Source organism: Rhinoderma darwinii, chromosome 1, assembly GCF_050947455.1.
Source record: "Rhinoderma darwinii isolate aRhiDar2 chromosome 1, aRhiDar2.hap1, whole genome shotgun sequence".
In the NCBI taxonomy this organism is placed as follows: Eukaryota; Metazoa; Chordata; class Amphibia; order Anura; family Rhinodermatidae; genus Rhinoderma; species Rhinoderma darwinii.
Window position 1 is genome coordinate 132,895,636 of NC_134687.1, and position 20,536 is coordinate 132,916,171.

At 39.9% G+C, this 20,536-nt stretch overlaps 1 protein-coding gene across 1 annotated transcript in view; it reads right to left on the reverse strand.

Annotated features, from left to right (window-relative positions):
• The window catches only part of ABCE1 (ATP binding cassette subfamily E member 1), a 50,286-nt gene that overhangs the window by 21,109 nt on the left and 8,641 nt on the right, over nt 1-20,536 (reverse strand). Inside the window, exons 5-9 of the mRNA XM_075860385.1 lie at nt 7,061-7,178; nt 4,223-4,360; nt 3,968-4,037; nt 2,383-2,479; nt 836-925 (exon numbers count right to left, since the gene is read on the reverse strand). Coding sequence (XP_075716500.1) covers nt 836-925; nt 2,383-2,479; nt 3,968-4,037; nt 4,223-4,360; nt 7,061-7,178 — 513 coding nt within the window. The remainder of the gene's footprint in view (nt 1-835; nt 926-2,382; nt 2,480-3,967; nt 4,038-4,222; nt 4,361-7,060; nt 7,179-20,536) is intronic.

Genomic DNA, 20,536 nt, shown 5'->3' on the forward strand with positions numbered 1-20,536 from the left:
ACGCACCCGTAATTACGGGAGCTCCAGAGACTTCTATGGGCCTGCCCATGCCGTAATTACGGCCTGAAATAGGACATGTTCTATATTTTTCAACGGCACGGGCACCTTCCCGTAAGCATACGGGGAGGTACCCGTGGCCAATAGACGTCTATGGGCCCGTAATTACGGGCGTTTTTACGTTTGTGTGCATGGGGCCTAAGGATTTAATCTAAAAGGTATATAGTAAGCATTTTTACCACACAAGTTTTTTGCTGAATTTATTGGAATTAGGCCATGAAGATGAAAATCTATATTTTTTTTCCTCATAAAATAACGTTTTAGCTCAGATTTTTTTCATAAATTATGGAGACAAAGCACCCCTACATGTGTAAAGCTATTTCTCCAGAGTACGACAATACCCCAAAACGTGATCATAAACTGCTGTTTGGATATGTGACCGGGTTCAGAAGGGGAATTTGGCTTTTGGAGCTGAAACTTTGCTGGAATGGTTTTCGTGTGCCATGTCACATTTGCAAACGCTTTGAGATACCAAAACAGTGGAAACTCCCCCCAAACGTGACTCCATTTAGGAAACTACACCACTCAAGGAATTCATCTAGGGGTATAAAGTGAGCATTTTCATTCCACAGAATTTTTGCTGACTTCATTTGAATTAGGCAGTGAAAAATAAAAATCTACCAATTCTTCCAGTAAAACCAAATAGTTTCATTTTTACGAGGAAAAAAAAAAATATCACCCTAACATTTGTAAAGCAATTTCTCCAGAGTACGGCGACAATCCAATACGTTGTCATATTTTCTCTCTGAATCTCTTCTGAACAGTATAGTTCTCTTACCGGTCAGGAGTAATAAGAGATCTGATGGTTATAGCAGCCTTAAGACGCTGCTTCACATCTAAGTAACTGGATGGTTCATCAAACATGAAGCTAGGGAAACAAAAAAAAAGAAGCAAAGATTGTAACACGAATGAAAATTATTTGGATTCTCGTTAAAAGTGACCCATAAAAGTACTTAATTACACATATAAATACCATATTTTTTGGACTATAAGACGCAGTTTTTATCTTAGAATCTGTGCTGTAATATTTTGCTGCGTCTTATCTCCTGAAGGCAAACACATGACAGGAGCAGGAGACGGAGGTCCGAGCTTCAAAGGTCTTTGCAGTGCAGTGTAATGGAAGCATATCCTGTGCTGTGTGTAAGAGATCTCTGTGTTTTCTCCTCACTGAAGTGTCACATTTTAAAGAGGCTCTGTCACCAGATTAGAAGTGCCCTATCTCCTACATAATCTGATCGGCGCTGTAATGTAGAGAACAACAGTGGTTTTTATTTTGAAAAACGATCATTTTTGACCAAGTTATAAACAATTTTAGATTTATGCTAATTAGTTTCTTAATATACAACTGAGCGTGTTTTTACTTTTTACCAAGTGGGCGTTGTAGAGGGGAGTGTATGATGCCGATTGGTCACTGATTGGTCAGCGTCATACACTTCTCTCCAGAACGCCCAGTTGGTAAAAAGTTAAAACACGCCCAGTTGTCTATTAAGAAACTAATAAGCATAAATCTAAAATGGCTCATAACTTGCTCAAAAATGATCGTTTTTCAAAATAAGAACCACTGCTGTTATCTACATTACAGCGCCAATCAGATTATGTAGCAGATAGGGCACTTATATGGTGACAGAGCCTCTCTGAGGCCCTTTTATACCGGCCAATGCAGCGAGCGCCGACATTGTTGATTGGCGCTCGTTTGCTCCTGTCACACGGAGAAATGGATGGGGACGAGTGGTCGTTACTCCGCATGGAGATGTGCTGCCGACAACGATATTTGAAATTTTTGTAAAATACGACCAACGATGCGACTAGCAGATGATCGAGCGTTTGCTCGTTCATCTGCTGATCGCTGCCCTGTTTACACAGGGCAATTATCGGCTAGGAGCATTCTGTGAACGCTCGTCTGTCCAATAATCGCCCAGTGTAAAACCCCCTTTACACACAGAGATCTGTAAAATCTGACTGTTCAGTGAGCAAATAACAGACATTAGTACACACAGCACAGTAAATCTATGCAGGTACTGATCTGCAAGGACCTTCTAGCCACGCCACCTCCTATGTAAAGAGCCACCTCCTATGTAAAGAGCGCAAGAGCAGATTCAACACCATTAACCCCTGCCTCTCCACATCTCTGATGTTTGGTGAATTCAGGGGAGGGTGAGAGAACTATAGCTGCCAATATATTGTATTTCTGTGTCTGACATTGTATTGGGGCACTGTGGTACCCTATCATCTCAATATTACCCTCTTTTATACTACAATTTATGGGTGCGTCTTACGGTCTAGTGCGTCCTATAGTTCGAAAAATACGGTATTTGATTTTCTTACATGTCAGCTTTCTGGATACAAACGACAGCACAGGCAAATCGCTGAAGCTCTCCTCCGGAAAGGTCCTCCACATTTCGATCCCTCAGAAAAGTAAGATCTGTGACCATAAACATTTGGATTAAGTCAACATACGGTAGTATGGCAGAACCTCATTAATAGGGTTTTCAGGTATTCGAGCTATATTATACTATAGAAAGAATGTGCCTGTCTGACCCTTTATCCCACTTCAATAACTGAAATCTAAAATGCCGTCTGACAGCCATTTATTCCTGCCTCTACTGAAATAAACACGCACATAAGCCAATCCAACTGTGAACGTTTATAAAAGTATTCGTATCCTAAAGAATGTGTCACCAAAATTCTGTCTTTCCCTCTGAAGCCATCATTGTAGAATCATATGAGAAATATATTCTACACCTAAGTCACCGATTTCAGTAACTTACAATGCGGTCTAGATTTTTATCTAGGCCTCAACAAAATGGCTGCTCTGAATTTTCATTAGGGCGTCTGGTCTTGTCCATCCCTCTAAGGCCTCATGCACACGACCGTAATTTTCGGGTTGGCCGGCCACGGAGTGACAGCTGCGAGCTGCCCGCAAATCGCGGGCCGTGCACATCGCCGCGGCCATTATTTTCAATGAGCCCGGACCGCAGCACATTGCCGCAATAAGGCATGCCCGTTCTTTCTGCAGCGCAAGCTCCTGGGTCATGCACGGACTGTGAAAACCACAGTCGTGTGCATGGCCCCATAGGATTGAATGGGGCCGCAATTCTCCCATGGTTTTTCAGGGGAATTACGGCCGCAAAAGCATGTTCGTGTGCATGAGGCCTAAGAAAACATGATTTAGCATCCGATTGGTCAAGCAGGTCACTCGACATACTCCGCTGAATCTGACTGGTTAGAGCGCTCTCAGCTGCCTCAGCCTTTAGACTTAATTATACATAAGCTAACCTTTAGCTCAAAGTGAAAGCGACTGAAAAATAACAGAACCGACAAAAAAATCTATAAAAAAAATCATGTATTGTAACCGAAGTACTAGATGCAAATGTTTAATAGATTAACACGGATTAAACCTTAAAGGCTATGTAAACCTTTGATGGGCATTTATTTATTTATTTTAACAAAGGTCAGGTGGTGTTTGGTGTAACGATTAAAATAGTCTTTAATAAAAAAAAATTCAAAAAAAATTACCTTTTGAGATACAGCTGCTCTGTATTCTGCAAACAGAGCAGCTGTATGTACTGCTAAATCCTGTTCCCGTCATGTCCGTAGGACTGACTGGTTCAGCGACAGTGGATCCCGTGTGTCTGACATGCAGGATCGAGCTGTTACCGATCACATCTAAATTCATAACTCAGATGTGATAGATTACAGGTGGATCCTGCTCGTCGACCTGCTGACCCAAAAGTACAACAAATTTTTAATAAAGACTAACCTGATTATTTAAAAAAATAAATAAAATAAAAAAATAATTTAAAAAAAAAGCACACCGCAAAAGTACATAGCTTTCAAAAAATTGGTGATAGATGCAAAGTCGACAGTCAGCTTAACACAGTTCAGGCCGCTGTTTCCTGGTTGTATTTACCCAGCTGTTCACATATAATAGTTTGGGTCTTTGTTTCATCTTTTCGATCCAAAATGGTCCCCACTGGGCCCTGTGAAGACAAATCAAGATCAACCTCCTCACAATTTATAACAGCATCACGTAATAAAAAAAAAGCAAAGTTTGAAACAAAATTGTATAATTTACAACAGGAGAATTTACCCTGAAGTAACGGTAATTCTTTTTATTGGTTAACCACTAGCAGAAGAACTAAATTTACAAGAGTTGCACACTAACCTTTGCAGCTTTTGGAATTTGGTCCACATATTGAGGCTTAATGATCGCTTTTAAGTCATCCTCCAGAATCTTGGTGAAATAGTTTTGCAGTTCGGATCCCCTAAAATAAGTCAGGATTTCGTGCCAATCCGGAGGGTCCTAAATAGATTAATCAAGCAATATGTATATTACACAAGTATATGCAGAATTTGCTACAATTTATCAACAAGCTGCGATCACATTCACCTCCAATTGGCAGAATTCTTACTCTTCCCATCATTCTCTCCTCCTGACTGGACAGCATTTTACAACTTAAAGAGGCTCTGTCACCAGATTTTGCAACCCCTATCTCCTATTGCAGCAGATCGGCGCTGCAATGTAGATTACAGTAACGTTTTTTTTTTTTAAAACGAGCATTTTTGGCCAAGTTATGACCATTTTTATATTTATGTAAATGAGGCTTGCAAAAGTACAACTGGGCGTGTATTGTGTGTACATCGGGGCGTTTTTACTTCTTTTACTAGCTGGGCGTTGTGTATAGAAGTATCATCCACTTCTCTTCAGAATGCCCAGCTTCTGGCAGTGCAGACACAGCCGTGTTCTCAAGAGATCACGCTGTGACGTCACTCACAGGTCCTGCATCGTGTCGGACGAGCGAGGACACATCGGCACCAGAGGCTACTGTTGATTCTGCAGCAGCATCGGCGTTTGCAGGTAAGTAGCTACATCGACTTACCTGCTAACGCCGATGCTGCTGCAGAATCAACTGAAGCCTCTGGTGCCGATGTGTCCTCGCTCGTCTGACACGATGCAGGACCTGTGAGTGACGTCACAGCGTGATCTGGCAGAAGCTGGGCGTTCTGAAGAGAAGTGGATGATACTTCTCCTCAGAACGCCCAGCTAGTAAAAGTAGTAAACACGCCCCGATGTACGCACATAATACACGCCCACTTGGACTTTTGCAAGCCTCATTTGCATAACTACAAAAATGGTCATAACTTGGCCAAAAATGCTCGTTTTTTTAAAATAAAAACGTTACTGTAATCTACATTGCAGCGCCTATCTGCTGCAATAGGAGCTGAAAAATCTGGTGACAGAGCCTCTTTAACCCGCACGGTGAACGGCGTAAAAAATGTAATAAAAAACTATGGAAAAATTGCTGTTTTCTGTGAATACTGACTTTAAAAAAAATGTGATAAAACGTGATCAAAAAGTCGCATCTACTCCAAAATGGTAACAATAAAAACTACAAGTCGTCCCGCAAAAAAAAAGCCCTCCTACAACCGCATCGGCGAAAAAATAAAAACTTTACGGCTCTTCAAATATGGAGACACAAAAACAAATAATTTTGAAAAAAAAAGCGTTTTTACTGTGTAAAAGTAGTAAAACATACAAAAACTATACAAATTTGGTATCGTTGCAATCGTAACAACCCGCTGAATAAAGTTATTGTGTTATTTATACCACACGGTAAACGGCGTAGATTTAGGACGCAAAAAAGAGTAGCGAAATTTCTGATTTTTTTCTATTCCCCCCCCCAAAAAAAAAGTTAATAAAAGTTAATCAATAAATAATATGTACCTAAAAATGGTGCTATTAAAAAATACAACTTGTCCCGCAAAAAACAAGACCTTATACAGCTATGTCGACGCAAAAATAAAAAGGTTATAGCTCTTGGAATGCGACGATGGAAAAACGTAAAAAATAGCTTGGTCATTAAGGTCCAAAATAGGCTGGTCATTAAGGGGTTAAGGGATAACTTTATTTACATCTTTATTTTCCACTTATGTATTTGCATATTCCTGCCATTAAAAGACTGTGGGTGGTCATTAAAGAAGCTCTGTCACCAGATTCTCAAATCCCTATCTCCTATTGCATGTGATCGGCGCTGCAATGTAGAGAACAGTAAAGTTTAGTTTTTTTTAAAAACGTTCATTTTTGGCCAAGTTATGAGCTATTTTATATTTCTGCAAATGAGCTTTGAAATGGACAACTGGGCGTGTTTTTTTTCGTATGTCCAACTGGGCGTGTATTGTGTTTTTAACTGGGCGTGTTTACTTGTTTTACTAACTGGGCGTTGTGGAGAGAAGTGTATGATGCTGACGAATCAGTGACCAATCAGCATCATGCACTCCTCTCCATTCATTTACACAGCAGCATCACGTTCTTACTAGAACGATGTGCAGCCACATACACAAGTGTCCGGATAATGAATACACATGACCTCCAGCCTGGACGTAATGTGTATTCAGAATCCTGACACTTCTGAATCTTTTACGTGAGATTCCAGCAAGTGAAACGAAATCTCGCGAGATTACGAGGTAAACGAGCTTTCGTTTCCCTTGCTGGAAATCTCACAGAAAAGATTCAGAAGTGTCAGGATTCTGAATACACATGACGTCCAGGCTGGATGATCATGTGTATTCATTATCAGGACACTTGTGTATGTGGCTGCACATCGTTCTAGTAAGAACACTATGTGCTGTGTAAATGAATGGAGAGGAGTGCATGATGCTGATTGGTCACTGATTCGTCAGCATCATACACTTCTCTCCACAACGCCCAGTTAGTAAAACAAGTAAACACGCCCAGTTAAAAACACAATAAACGCCCAGTTGGACATATGAATAAAAACACGCCCAGTTGTCCATTTCAAAGCTCATTTGCATAAATATAAAATAGCTCATAACTTGGCCAAAAATGAACGTTTTTCAAAAAAACAAAAACGCTGCTGTTATCTACATTGCAGCGCCGATCACATGCAATAGGAGATAGGGATTTGAGAATCTGGTGACAGAGCCTCTTTAAGGACTTAAAATAAGAAAAAACAAAAACACACAAAACCTGTAGCTTACTTACATCATACTTCCCTAGATTAGGCTTTTGTTTTCCAGCCAGAATTTTCAATGCAGTTGATTTTCCAATACCGTTGGTGCCAACTAATCCAAGCACCTCACCAGGCCGGGGAATAGGCAACCTGTAGGTTGAAAATGACCATATTTTAGGAGTAATATTAAGGAGTAAGACATATGGATGACATTACACAGCCCGTTTTTGCCATAAATCCGTACTGCATATGAACAATTGAAAATTTGTCATTGATCTTATTAGAGTAAAGTGATATCTTCATAGACTTCTAACTGCTTATAGTTGCCCATTCCTTGTTTCAGGCTTTAGGTATATATTCTGATGTCCAGACAGTGCTCATTCACTTTAAGTCCATTATTCTCGCTCACTCCTCAATACATTGGTTTCTGAAAAGTTTTACAGACTAGTGACCTGACATTTTTAAAAATCTGGTGCACTAAAAAACAAAACAAAACAGTCCATGGTCTTCCCACCCATCAGATTCATTGTTGTAGTTTTTCCTGACGCAAGTTACAAAGTTAAAGCAGAAATATTTTTATTTTCTTACTAGTTTTCGTAAAAAAACAAAACAATAATGTTATTTGTAACCACGTTGTTACTATCGTGGCATTTTAAGTCCCAGAATTTGCACATTAAATCCTTCAGATTCTGGTATAGGGCCTTATACACAGCCTGTGTCATCATCCATCCAACCCCCTGGGTTCCCGGTCTCTACTATAAGGTCTCCACACGGACACACACAATTTTGCTTCCTCACCTTCCCTTCTCCTAGCTGCAAAAAAAAAAAAAAAAGACCCTGTAGTCCACTCATGGCAGAAGAGTTCTCACTCCAAAAAGTTAAGGCAATCACTAAGTTACAAGCCGCTCTGCACGCCACCTACTGGAACCACTTCATTGCCTGCCTGATCTGCTCGAGGTGCAACTGAGTCAACGATCATACACTTTATTTCATATTCTATTTGGTGTTGTGTTGCTACACCTTGCTATGCTTTTTTTGTTCCCCAGTTGTGCGGTTTATTCTTTTCGCAAAACCAAAACTTGATATAAAAAAACCGTTGAAATAAAAATAAAAAAAACAAAACACGTGAGATCAACATGTCAATTTAAATATTCTAAATAAAAACAGTTATGTAGATAAAAAAATGATGTCATAATGGCAAAACAAGATCGAAAGAGGACCTTGAAAAGCAAATTCATAGGAAAGAGTGATGTTTGAGACCTAAAGTTTTTTTTGCCCACTAAAAAAAAAAAAAACGATGTAGGGTCTAACCGATGTTGAAATGTAAAAATAGTCTGTCGCTGATTTTCATGTGATAACCCCCTCCTACAAATCACACCTGAGAGAGCAGGTCAAACACATTCCCCTGATGAAGTTGTGTCATTTGATGTACATGTTGGGGAGGCGGGGGGAGGTTGTGATCAGCAATGTTGTATTATCCTTTTAATTACCGTGTTGATGTATCTGTTCAAATACCTGTAATCCTATCCCTGAACCAGAGGGGCTTTGAGACATAAGTCCACCGTATTTCTTAGGACGCTTTATTATGTAAACATCAATACCTTGGAAAAATTAATGATGGCAGTAGAATGATAATACTACTAATACAGTGTCCTATGACTCCATTCGATTATATAGTGCAGCAGAGAGATCTATAAATAAATAATACAGGGAACGATATCAGTATTAAACACGTGTTTTTTAATTTGTGACCCCGAGAGCATAAAATGCATATGCATTTAGTTAATTAGTGTAGTGTCATTTGGTGGGCTGCACACACATATTATAGATATATATATAATTTCTGTTGTCTGTTCTTTATGCACGGCCAAATGACTGGACCAATCTGCACCAAATTTGGCACATAAGTAAATCACGCGCTTCCGAAGATTTAGACCGGGTTTCAGCTCTCCAGGACCTACCGTTCGACATTCACATAAGCAAATATGGCACCACTGGCTTCCACATCAATGACCTTCCTCCATATTACATCAGATGACCTGTATTAGCCAATAGAAGCTCGCAGGTCCTTTATTCTTAGCCTCACTAACATACCCACAGTTTTAGACCAGGCTTCCATAACGAAGCCATTTTTCTTTACTCGACGTGTTACTCGCCGTATACTAACTGTACCTATACTGGATTTGAGCATTCTCATGGGTTGAAACCCTTTCATACCAGTCATGCCTCCAAAAAGGACCCCTGCACTTTGCCATAGGAGTCTTTTGTCTAAGAGCATGGCTGCTGCCCAAGCTGCTGAAATCTCTCAACAGAACCAAGCCCGTGGATTTCATCATTCTCAAATTTAACCCCTTTCAGACTAGTCATGCCTCCAAAAAGGAACCCTGCACTGGACAGACCAGTGTGAAGCCGGGTAACTCTGCTATTCTAGATTATAAAAGTGAATGTCCGTCCTCTATAGGCATCCAAACGCCTGAACGATTTGACCCCAAATTTAGCACATAGGTACATCGGGTGTCCAGGAAGGTTTCCATAAATGTCCCAACCTTGCCGTTGTTCTCTGTTATCAGCCATTATCACACGATTACTAACCAATATTACACAAAAGCGAATACAGACATTCGCTTTTATAGTAAAGATGTTTTTATCCAGGCAGTAGCAGGTCGCACTTTACAAGATAATCCTAGATGGAAAGGTACAGGGGAGCGGTTACCCATAGCGACCAGATTACTGATGGCCAAGAGGAAAGCTGCATTACTAGCTGCAGAGGCTCCTCTTGCCCAACTGAAAGCTGATCAAATGCGTCATACTGCTGCTGCTCTAGCTGCTGAAACTCCTCAGCAAACTCAAGTTCTCTCAGCAACAGATAAGACAGGTGGCTCTCAGAAGGGCAGAGACTACTGCCTGAACCCAGGCCAGAAAGCAAGCTGAACATCATGTGCTCTAACGAGTGGGCTTTCATGTATAACGCAGTTTTCAATTATGATCCCCCAATGGCCAACTGGTAATAAAACTGCCAATGCTGTTAATCAACAGGCTCTGTCACAATCTTATGACTCCATTTCCTACCAGTTTAGCTGTTCGGTATTTAGGAAGTTAAAATTGAAATAAACAGAGTACCTGCCGGGGTATATAGGGCTACTAGTTATTTTCCCATAAACCAAGAAAATACAAGGGCACGGATTGGCCTCCTGGGCACCCTTAGAACAAATCCAACCAAAGCGGCGGCGGAGGAGGAGGAGGAGTATGGGTCGTACTTAACACCTTAAGGACTGAGCCGGTTTTGGCCTTAGGAACCAAGCCAGATGTGAAAATTAATTGATTTTTTTTTTGTATATCCGAATAACGAACATATGTGTGTGGCATTGTACTGTATATATGTGGCAAAAGTAGGCCGATAAGACTTGCATTTGAGAAAAATAAGACATTTAAAAATATATATATATTTTTTCCCAATTTTAGTACATGCTGTGCGAACGGGTTATAAAATGCACGGTACAATATGTGTACTTTATTTTAACAGCAATGTATTTAAAACATTTTACATTAAACCTAAAAAAAGAAGAGGCTCTGTCACCACATTATAAGTACAATGCGAAAGAAAAGGCGGATATTTCCTCTGGCTCAGCCGGTGTTGGATTTGTTCGTTCAACCCAGTCACAAAGGGGAGTATAAATGATTTTTATTTAGTACAAAGTAGGCAAGATCCATGTTATATAACCGAGAGTGGTATCGGCTGAGATAACCACTACCGGGTCAGGGTTATAGGTCATATTAGCGGGTAAACACATATAATATTATTATTATTTATATATATATATATATATATATATATATATATATATATATATATATATATATATATATATATATATATATATATATATATATATATATATATACATACATATATACATACATATACACACACACACACACACACACACACACACACAATGAACTAGGGCATACATATACAATTTGAATCACATTTTATAGTATCTCTAATGTTAGATCGTATTTTATCAAATTTTTACTTATTAGCCAAAAATGTATACATACATAATTGTATGTGTTTTTAAAAAAAAAAATGTGTATAGAATGAAAACAATGATAAAATGAAGTCAAATTTAAGGAAATATAGCTGCAGATTTTAGCTTTCACTGCAAAGCGTCGCAAGTTGTCAGAGATATACCGCTAAATTTCTTTTTTTGAATCAAGTAATTTTTTTACTTTCAACAAAAACACAACATTTGCGTCACAGTGACGCAACACAGATATACCATCCCCCTTCTTCCAAATTATGCTTGTTCATGTATACATCATGATCAATACCGAAATCAGTGTCAAATATACAGAATACCATATACATATCCAGGACATATGCACACACAATTTAACATAATCCCCCCCCCCCCCCAAGATTGACCAGATTCCTCCAAGCAGCGTCTATTCTCCTCCCAACTACCTTACACTAGACTGCATCCCAACTGCAACCCCCGCTGATGTACTCAGGCCCCTACTTTCCACCCATGGAGACCATATTTTATCGAAGGCCTGTTTAACATTTCTAGCCGTGCATACATATCTATCCATGCGTGTCAAACACGTGACTGGTACAAAATTCCGATAACGTAGGCGGTTCGTCGTCCAACCAATGCTGCGCAATAAGTTTCCTTGCCATATACAGCATACGAGCAACGGCCAGGTTAACATGTTCAGAGGCAGAAATATCCTCCACATACCCTAGGACACATACAAAAGAGGTGAAATCTATCGACACCCGATACACAGAAGAGATAGTGTCCACTACCTCTGACCAGAACTGTCGCAGCCGCACACATTGCCACATCATATGCATCAACATGCCAGGTTCCCTACCACGCCTAGGACAGTCGGAGGAGTCCCTGACCCCAATTTTATTTAGAAATTCCGGCGTTCTGTAGACCCGATGCACCAGAAACAGATGAGAAATACGGTGTGCCTCATTCAGAGATAGTTTAGGGATCCGCGACAATATATCACCCCACTGACCCTCTTCTATGGGCCTAAGATCACTTTCCCATTTACTTCGCAGCAGGGAAGGGGAGTCATCAAGGAATCTTATCAGAAGACTTTTGTATAAAAGGGATATAAGGCCAGAAGTGTGACTAGTGTTACTAATAACTCCTATCAGGACATTGTCCATCAATGTGACAGCTTTACTCCTATGCTCCACACCGTACGCATGTCGAACCTGCACATATTTGTAAAATTGGGTATGTGGGAGACTAAACTCCGCCTGAAAACCTGAGAATAATTTCAACTCCTGACCATCCAACAACTGACCTATTCTACGAACCCCATGGTCATTCCATAGGGCAAAATCTGTCAGAGAGCTCATATGGGGTAGCCACGGCGTATCCCAGATAGCCGTATATTGTGTACAACCAGTAATACCCTGAATATTTCGAACACTCCACCAGACCTTGTGCATCAGATGCAGCGTTGGATAATGTTTAGTATGCCGTTTAAACTTATGGGCCTCCAGCGCCTCGTATAAAGAGTCTGAACACAGGAAATGCTGTAAGAGCAGCCTAGTGGAATCAGCCGAGTCATCCATATCCCACCCTCTGACATGTTGCAGCTGAGAAGCTAGATAATACAAGCGGGGGTTAGGAACCGCCTGGCCTCCGTCTGTCTTATCTCTCTGCAAAGTCTCCAGTTTAATACGTGAATGTCCTGCGCTCCATATAAGAGACCAAAATAGCCTGTTAACCTTGTAGAAGAACCACTGAGGTAACCATATTGGTGCATTGTGTAAGAGATATAGCAGTTGGGGAATCCAGATCATTTTGATTAAATTACATCTTCCAATAACTGAAAGATACAATTTACGCCACACATCCAGCTTGAGTTTAAATCAGGCCAGTAAGGGGGTCAAGGTCAATCGTTCAAATTCCTCCAGTTTCATGGATATTTCAACTCCTAGATATTTAAAAGAGGTGACACATTTCATAGGGAGATCAGTATATGGCACCTGCGAGTATGTATCATCTACCTTCATCAGGACAGACTTGGACCAGTTAATGGTCAATCCTGAGAATCGGCCAAACTCCCTAATAGCTGTCATAGTTGCATCCAAGGAGGAAGCATCATCCTCCAGAAACAGTAGCATGTCATCAGCGTATAACGCCAGTTTATCCTCCTGTTCACCGTGTCTGAATCCAACAATGTCGACAGAACCCCTAATCAATATTGCTAATGGTTCTATGGCTATGGCAAAAAGTAACGGAGAAAGCGAGCATCCCTGCCTTGTATCCCTACCCAACGGGAATGCGGCAGTCAAAAAGTTATTCACTCTGATTCTAGCCACAGGTCTGTCATAAAACATCGGAATCCAGGAGATAAACGAGTCCCCAAAGCCCATCTTCTGAAGTACTGCCCATAAATATGCCCATTCTACACGGTCGAAAGCCTTTGCTGCGTCTAGAGAGCAGAGTACCCTTTTACCCGAGTTGTCAGCTAGAAGTTGTAGATTCAAAAATAACCGTCTCAGGTTAAGGGCTGTAGATTTATTTGGCATAAAGCCAGTTTGATCAGGGTGTATTATCGATGTGATAATCCTGGAAAGGCGTATAGCTATGGCCATAGCAATGATTTTAATATCTACGGGTAGCAGAGATACCGGCCTATAAGAGTCCGTTAACAAGGGGTCTTTACCAGGTTTCAAAAGAACCACTATCACCGCTTCTCTCATAGTGTCAGTTAAACTCTGGTCTCTAACAGCAGATGTAAAGACATCAAAAAGATGTGGCAGAAGTACGTCACCCACTTTTTTTAAAATTTATGCCGGCAGGCCATCCGATCCCGGAGCCTTGCCATTGGCCAAGGATGCCGCCGCCTCCTGCAGCTCTTCCAGAGCCAGAGGGGTCTCTAAAAATTATTTATCGCTGGAAGCTAAACATGGTAAGGGGATAGCAGACCTATTTATCTAACTGAGTCACAGACATATGAACATGTGAACTGTATAAGGATGCGTAGTAGGAGCGAAATACCTCTGCTATCTCCGCATTAATGTATACCAGGGCCCCATCAGTATTCTGTATCGTTGCAATATATGTTTGACCATACTGCGCCCTTGCCACCATTGCTAGCATATGTCCCGCCTTCTCCCCTTCTGCATAAGAGCGCTGTTGCTGAAACATCCTCTTATTCGCAGCCATCTCCAGTAGATGCTTCTGCAATAGTTCCTGGGCTTCACGCCAATCCGCCAGGGATTGAGTGGTATTATTCAAAACATGAATCACTTCGGTCTGTTGCACTCTACTCCTAAGAGCTTCACCCAGCTGCCTAGTCTTCTTCTTAACCCGACTTATTAACTGGATCAAACACCCTCGCAGCGTAGCTGTTATAGCGTTCCAGACCACACCTATGTCCGCCGTACCCACATTCTCCAAGAAATAGTCTCCCAGTACCTTAGAGATAACAGAAACATCAATAATAGTTAACCAAAAGGCATTCAACCGCCATAGTGTTTTATGAGTAGTAGGACCTTGAGATATTGCGATGTCCAGCAAGAGGGGGGAGTGATCAGAAAGCGCCCTAGGTAAGAATTCAATATTCACAACCGCTCTGGCTACAGGTTCAGGACCCAGACCAATATCTATACGGAACAGGCTGTTATGTGAGCTGGAAAAACAGGAATAATGCCTATCATGTGTATGTTTCAGTCGCCACAGATCTAACAACTGTACCTCCTGAAGGAAAGTTCCGAAAGCAGTTACAGGACCATCTACACCTGTAGCATTATTAAATTTGTCCCAATAAGGATGTACATAGTTATTAAAATCTCCCAGCAAGACAAACGGTACACCCGGCCTAGCACCAGTGAAATGTAAAATCCGCCTAAGCACATCATAATTAAAGGGAGGCGGAATATAAACGCCAACAAATATATATGGAATAGAATATACAGTGCGATGAAGACAGACATATCTCCCCTCAACATCAATATCCACCTGAAGACACTGGAAAGGTATCAGACGATGTATCATCAGGCTGACACCCCTCGAGTAGCTGGTGTGAATAGTGATATTCATGGCCCATCCATGTACGGTGTATAATGCAAAGTTTTTCCCTGGAGAAGTGAGTTTCTTGCAGAAACAATAGAACAGGAAAATGTGACTTCATATATTCAAAGATAGCTGTACGCTTAATAGGATCCCCAGGCCCCGCACATTCCAGGATATAAGCTTGATATTAAGAGCCATAATGCATACAGAGAATAAGAAAACAGGAGTACAGTAGCAGTTTCACACAGTTAGGAGGATATAAACCCATAACAACATCAGGACAAATATGCATACTCTGGAAGAACCCCAAAAAAACACCCCACTCCCCCGCCCCCGATATCCAAAAAACCTGCTTTAGCCAAAGCAAGTCGGGGCACCAGTCCTCCTTGAATTTGGACAACATGAATCGAAAAAAGCAACCGTCAGCGTCCTGTACCAGCTCCTGGATTCAAAGGAAAGTCCATCAAATCAACATGTAAGAAGCATGTGTGTTTCGGAGCAACCGGCTCCCTGGAGAGAACAGTTCACAAAGAAAGTAGAGCCCATTCCGCCAGCTATCCATCAGCATCTCGAATACGGCGTTCACTGCGATCCAACCGTCTCACGGCATCTTTAGAGTTTTCAAAAAAGTGCGTTTCCCCCATGGCGACCACTCGGAGTTTTGCCGGATACAGCACAGCATACGGAATTTGGAGAGTGCGCAATCTCCTCTTCACCTCTTGGAATAGCATACGTTTCTTTTGAACATCCGCTGAGAACTCCGGAAAAAATGCTATGCGGTTGCCATCACTGTCACGGTAATGTATAAACTCGACAGGCATGGTCCGCGGCTGTGATCCAGGCGGTAGTGGTCTCAAAGGAACCCTGTGAGAACGTTCTACAGCATACAAAGGCGACAGGATTGCATCCCCAAAGGTAGTTTACAGCCACGATTCAATGTATTCAGTCGGGGCACTACCTTCAGGCATTCCCACCAATCGGACATTATTTCGTCGGAGTCTGTTCTCCAAGTCATCCGCCTTGGCTTGCAGATTCAAAATGGCGCGAGCATGTTTGGAGAGATCACTTTGTATTGGTAAAATGGCGTCCTCAATTTCACTGACACGACCTTCTACAGCTGACATCCTGTCCGATTACTTTATGTAGATCATGCCGGATAAGCCCCACATTTTCACGCACACCTCGTAACTGCAGTGACATTGAGGACAATGTGGCATTGCACTTTGTAATGGCCATAAATACATCGCTCATGGAGGGTTCACCCCTCCGAAACACAGGCAGTGTAACAGGAGACATTGAGGAGCAGGCACCCACCTCAGGCTGAGAACCCACGTGTGCTAACTTCCCTTCACCTGTGCTCATCGCATCAGTCCCCTCCAGCGCTGGAATCTGCAGGGACTTGGGAGTCAGACCAGTTTGTAGATGTTTGCTGGCGGCAGCAGATGGGGTTCTGGCGTATCCTGCCAGCTTAGAGGCCGCAGCACGTGCGGCTGCCGACGGGGCTCCGGCTCCATCTTGGCTGTCCTTCTCCACCGCCGAGTCTTTGTTATGGCGAGTCATGGCCTCAGGATCAGCGCAACAGAGATACCTGCTCTCATGGACGATCCTCCAGGTAAGTGCTGGCGGGCTGGTTCAAATCAAGCCAGGAGAAAGCTCAGAAACAGGAGAAATGGAGGAGTTCTAGCAGGAGCTAATCCACTGCGCGTCCGCTCACATCCCCAGCCAGGCCACGCCACTACCGTTAACTTTCTAATAGGATTTTTTCTTATTTTTTTTTACGGCGTTCACCTCGCAGGATAAATAACAAAATACTTTTGTAGTTCAGGCCGTTACGGACGCGGCAATACAAATTATGTATAGTTTGTTTATTTTTTTCTAATAAAGGACTGATCAGGGAAAAAGGGGGGGGGGTTTACTTTTAAAGGGAAGGTGTCACGAATTTGTTTGTTTTTTTATATGATATTGCTGTTAGTAGGATATTAAAATAAATTTTATTTGTGTTCTTGTGTTGTACTTTTTTTACCTTATTCTTACTTTTACTTCTCTATGGGGGCTGCCATTCTTTTTTCATCTCTGTATGTGTCGATTAACGACACACGCAAAGATGGAATACAGCACATACATCCCCATAGAGAATGCGAACGGGAGCCGTTCCATTCACTATAGCGTACGCCGTCTGTGTGGGAACGGTGCATGCGCCGTTCCCACACAGACCAAAAGGAAGGTCTTTGGCAGAGCGAAATACGGCGCCATTTTCATGTGGATCGGAAGCCGCGGCCGGACAGTAAGATAAAGAAAAAACAGAAATGATCCAGCGATAATGATATCAAAAATGGGAAAAAACTAGGTTTCCGCTTTATTGAGATGCAAGCTGTCAAAGCTTGGAATGGAACATCAGGAGGAAAAACAAAGTGGTGATGCGGCAATAGATTAGCCTACGCGTTTCAAGCACTTAGGCTGTGCTCTTAGTCATGGCTGTATCGAGTGAGCTCTTGCAAGCTGAGAGTGAATAAATACCTAAGAAATTGGAGGTTGGACCTTGGACGTAACAACTCTCTCAGGTGTGATAATTGCATATCAGGAAGTGAATCCTCCGTAGCGAAATAAAATAGAAAATGTATAGTAACTTGGTTTTATATAACGATGTCATCAACATATAATGATAGAATAACCACCAGATAAAGATAAGGAAAATATAAAGTATATCTAGCTTTGTACCAATCATATAAAATCGCTGGGATTCATTATAGGATCACATCACTGAAGCTTGCTGAGCAGCACTCGACACATATCCAATCATGGAAAACATGTGAAAAGAGAAGAGAAAACCATGGAAAAATGTAACGAATATATACATTTAGCATAAGGAAAAACAAACAACTGTATACAAACAAATAACATGTATAAACACATGAGAAAAAAAACAAAACATACATATGTTAGATAAAATAACGATAATAGAAAAAGTACCTCCGGAAAATGCCTGATACTTAGAATGACAAACATATTTACGGCATATTAATTCTTATTATGGGGAATATATAATGATAATGATGATGATATGCATAAATAATTACAAATGAATAAATGTTAATGTAACCCCATAAACTAAAGTAATCGGAGAAAATATTTCTATGTTAAATCAAATGAAACAAAAAAAGAAAAAATAGATGTGTAAATAATGATCAATGCATAATGATTATGAATAAATGTATGTAAACTCCTGTAATATATATGAACGAATTTTATTTAGAATAAAAAAAAGGAGCTAAATCTCAATGTGGAAAACCTTGTATACGCAATTAGAAACATAAAAACGAAAAATCTTGGTGTGAAAATATCAAAATGAAGCCGACATTGGTAAGCAAATAAATGAAAGTATATATATATATAAATATATGTTTAAGATTGGAAAAGCTGAAGTATATTGTCTAAGTTGATGCCTGTACATGAAGATATCAATATATCAATTAAATCTGGGATCTAAAGAAAGAGTACATGGAAACTAACCGCGATGTTATAATGTTGTGGAACTTGGCTATAACGTAGTAGATAAGTGCATGAATGCATAATAGTGTTGTATTATAGAAATATTGGACCCTTGAGGTAAAAAGGATATTTTGTTATGTGAGTCGAGTGTATATCAGATAAATGCCAGCCAATAGATGAAATATACTACAGAAGAGGAAAAATCACTATTATCGAAAATATGATATATTAATATATTAGTTAGAAGTTATAAGACAGATAAATAATGGAGACTAATCTGTCATAAAGGGAACTAGTGTGTAAATATTAATAATGGAACATTAGTTCCTTACGGAGATTAAGACCATTTGGGAATCTGGTGTTCAAATGGTAAATCCAAAAGGCTTCCCTTGTCAATAGTCTATGTTTCAGATCGCCTCCTCTGATAGTTTTGATCATTTTTTCTATACCATAAATTTTGAGAGAATTAATATTTCTGTTGTGGCAAGTGATGAAATGTTTGCTGACATTTGAAATGTTAACGATAGCTGGATTTCTGATATAACTCAGATGTTCAAGGATTCTGATCTTTAGTTTCCTTGTGGTACATCCCACATATTTTAGTCTACATTGTGAGCATTCCACTATGTAGACCACATGATCACTATTACAATTTATATGAGTTTTAATTGAAAAGTTGATCGTGTCATGGGAGTCAGAAAAAGTTTTTGTAGTTTTACAAAAACTTTTTTGTATTGACAAGGGAAGCCTTTTGGATTTACCATTTGAACACCAGATTCCCAAATGGTCTTAATCTCCGTAAGGAACTAATGTTCCATTATTAATATTTACACACTAGTTCCCTTTATGACAGATTAGTCTCCATTATTTATCTGTCTTATAACTTCTAACTAATATATTAATATATCATATTTTCGATAATAGTGATTTTTCCTCTTCTGTAGTATATTTCATCTATTGGCTGGCATTTATCTGATATACACTCGACTCACATAACAAAATATCCTTTTTACCTCAAGGGTCCAATATTTCTATAATACAACACTATTATGCATTCATGCACTTATCTACTACGTTATAGCCAAGTTCCACAACATTATAACATCGCGGTTAGTTTCCATGTACTCTTTCTTTAGATCCCAGATTTAATTGATATATTGATATCTTCATGTACAGGCATCAACTTAGACAATATACTTCAGCTTTTCCAATCTTAAACATATATTTATATATATATATACTTTCATTTATTTGCTTACCAATGTCGGCTTCATTTTGATATTTTCACACCAAGATTTTTCGTTTTTATGTTTCTAATTGCGTATACAAGGTTTTCCACATTGAGATTTAGCTCCTTTTTTTTATTCTAAATAAAATTCGTTCATATATATTACAGGAGTTTACATACATTTATTCATAATCATTATGCATTGATCATTATTTACACATCTATTTTTTCTTTTTTTGTTTCATTTGATTTAACATAGAAATATTTTCTCCGATTACTTTAGTTTATGGGGTTACATTAACATTTATTCATTTGTAATTATTTATGCATATCATCATCATTATCATTATATATTCCCCATAATAAGAATTAATATGCCGTAAATATGTTTGTCATTCTAAGTATCAGGCATTTTCCGGAGGTACTTTTTCTATTATCGTTATTTTATCTAACATATGTATGTTTTGTTTTTTTTCTCATGTGTTTATACATGTTATTTGTTTGTATACAGTTGTTTGTTTTTCCTTATGCTAAATGTATATATTCGTTACATTTTTCCATGGTTTTCTCTTCTCTTTTCACATGTTTTCCATGATTGGATATGTGTCGAGTGCTGCTCAGCAAGCTTCAGTGATGTGATCCTATAATGAATCCCAGCGATTTTATATGATTGGTACAAAGCTAGATATACTTTATATTTTCCTTATCTTTATCTGGTGGTTATTCTATCATTATAT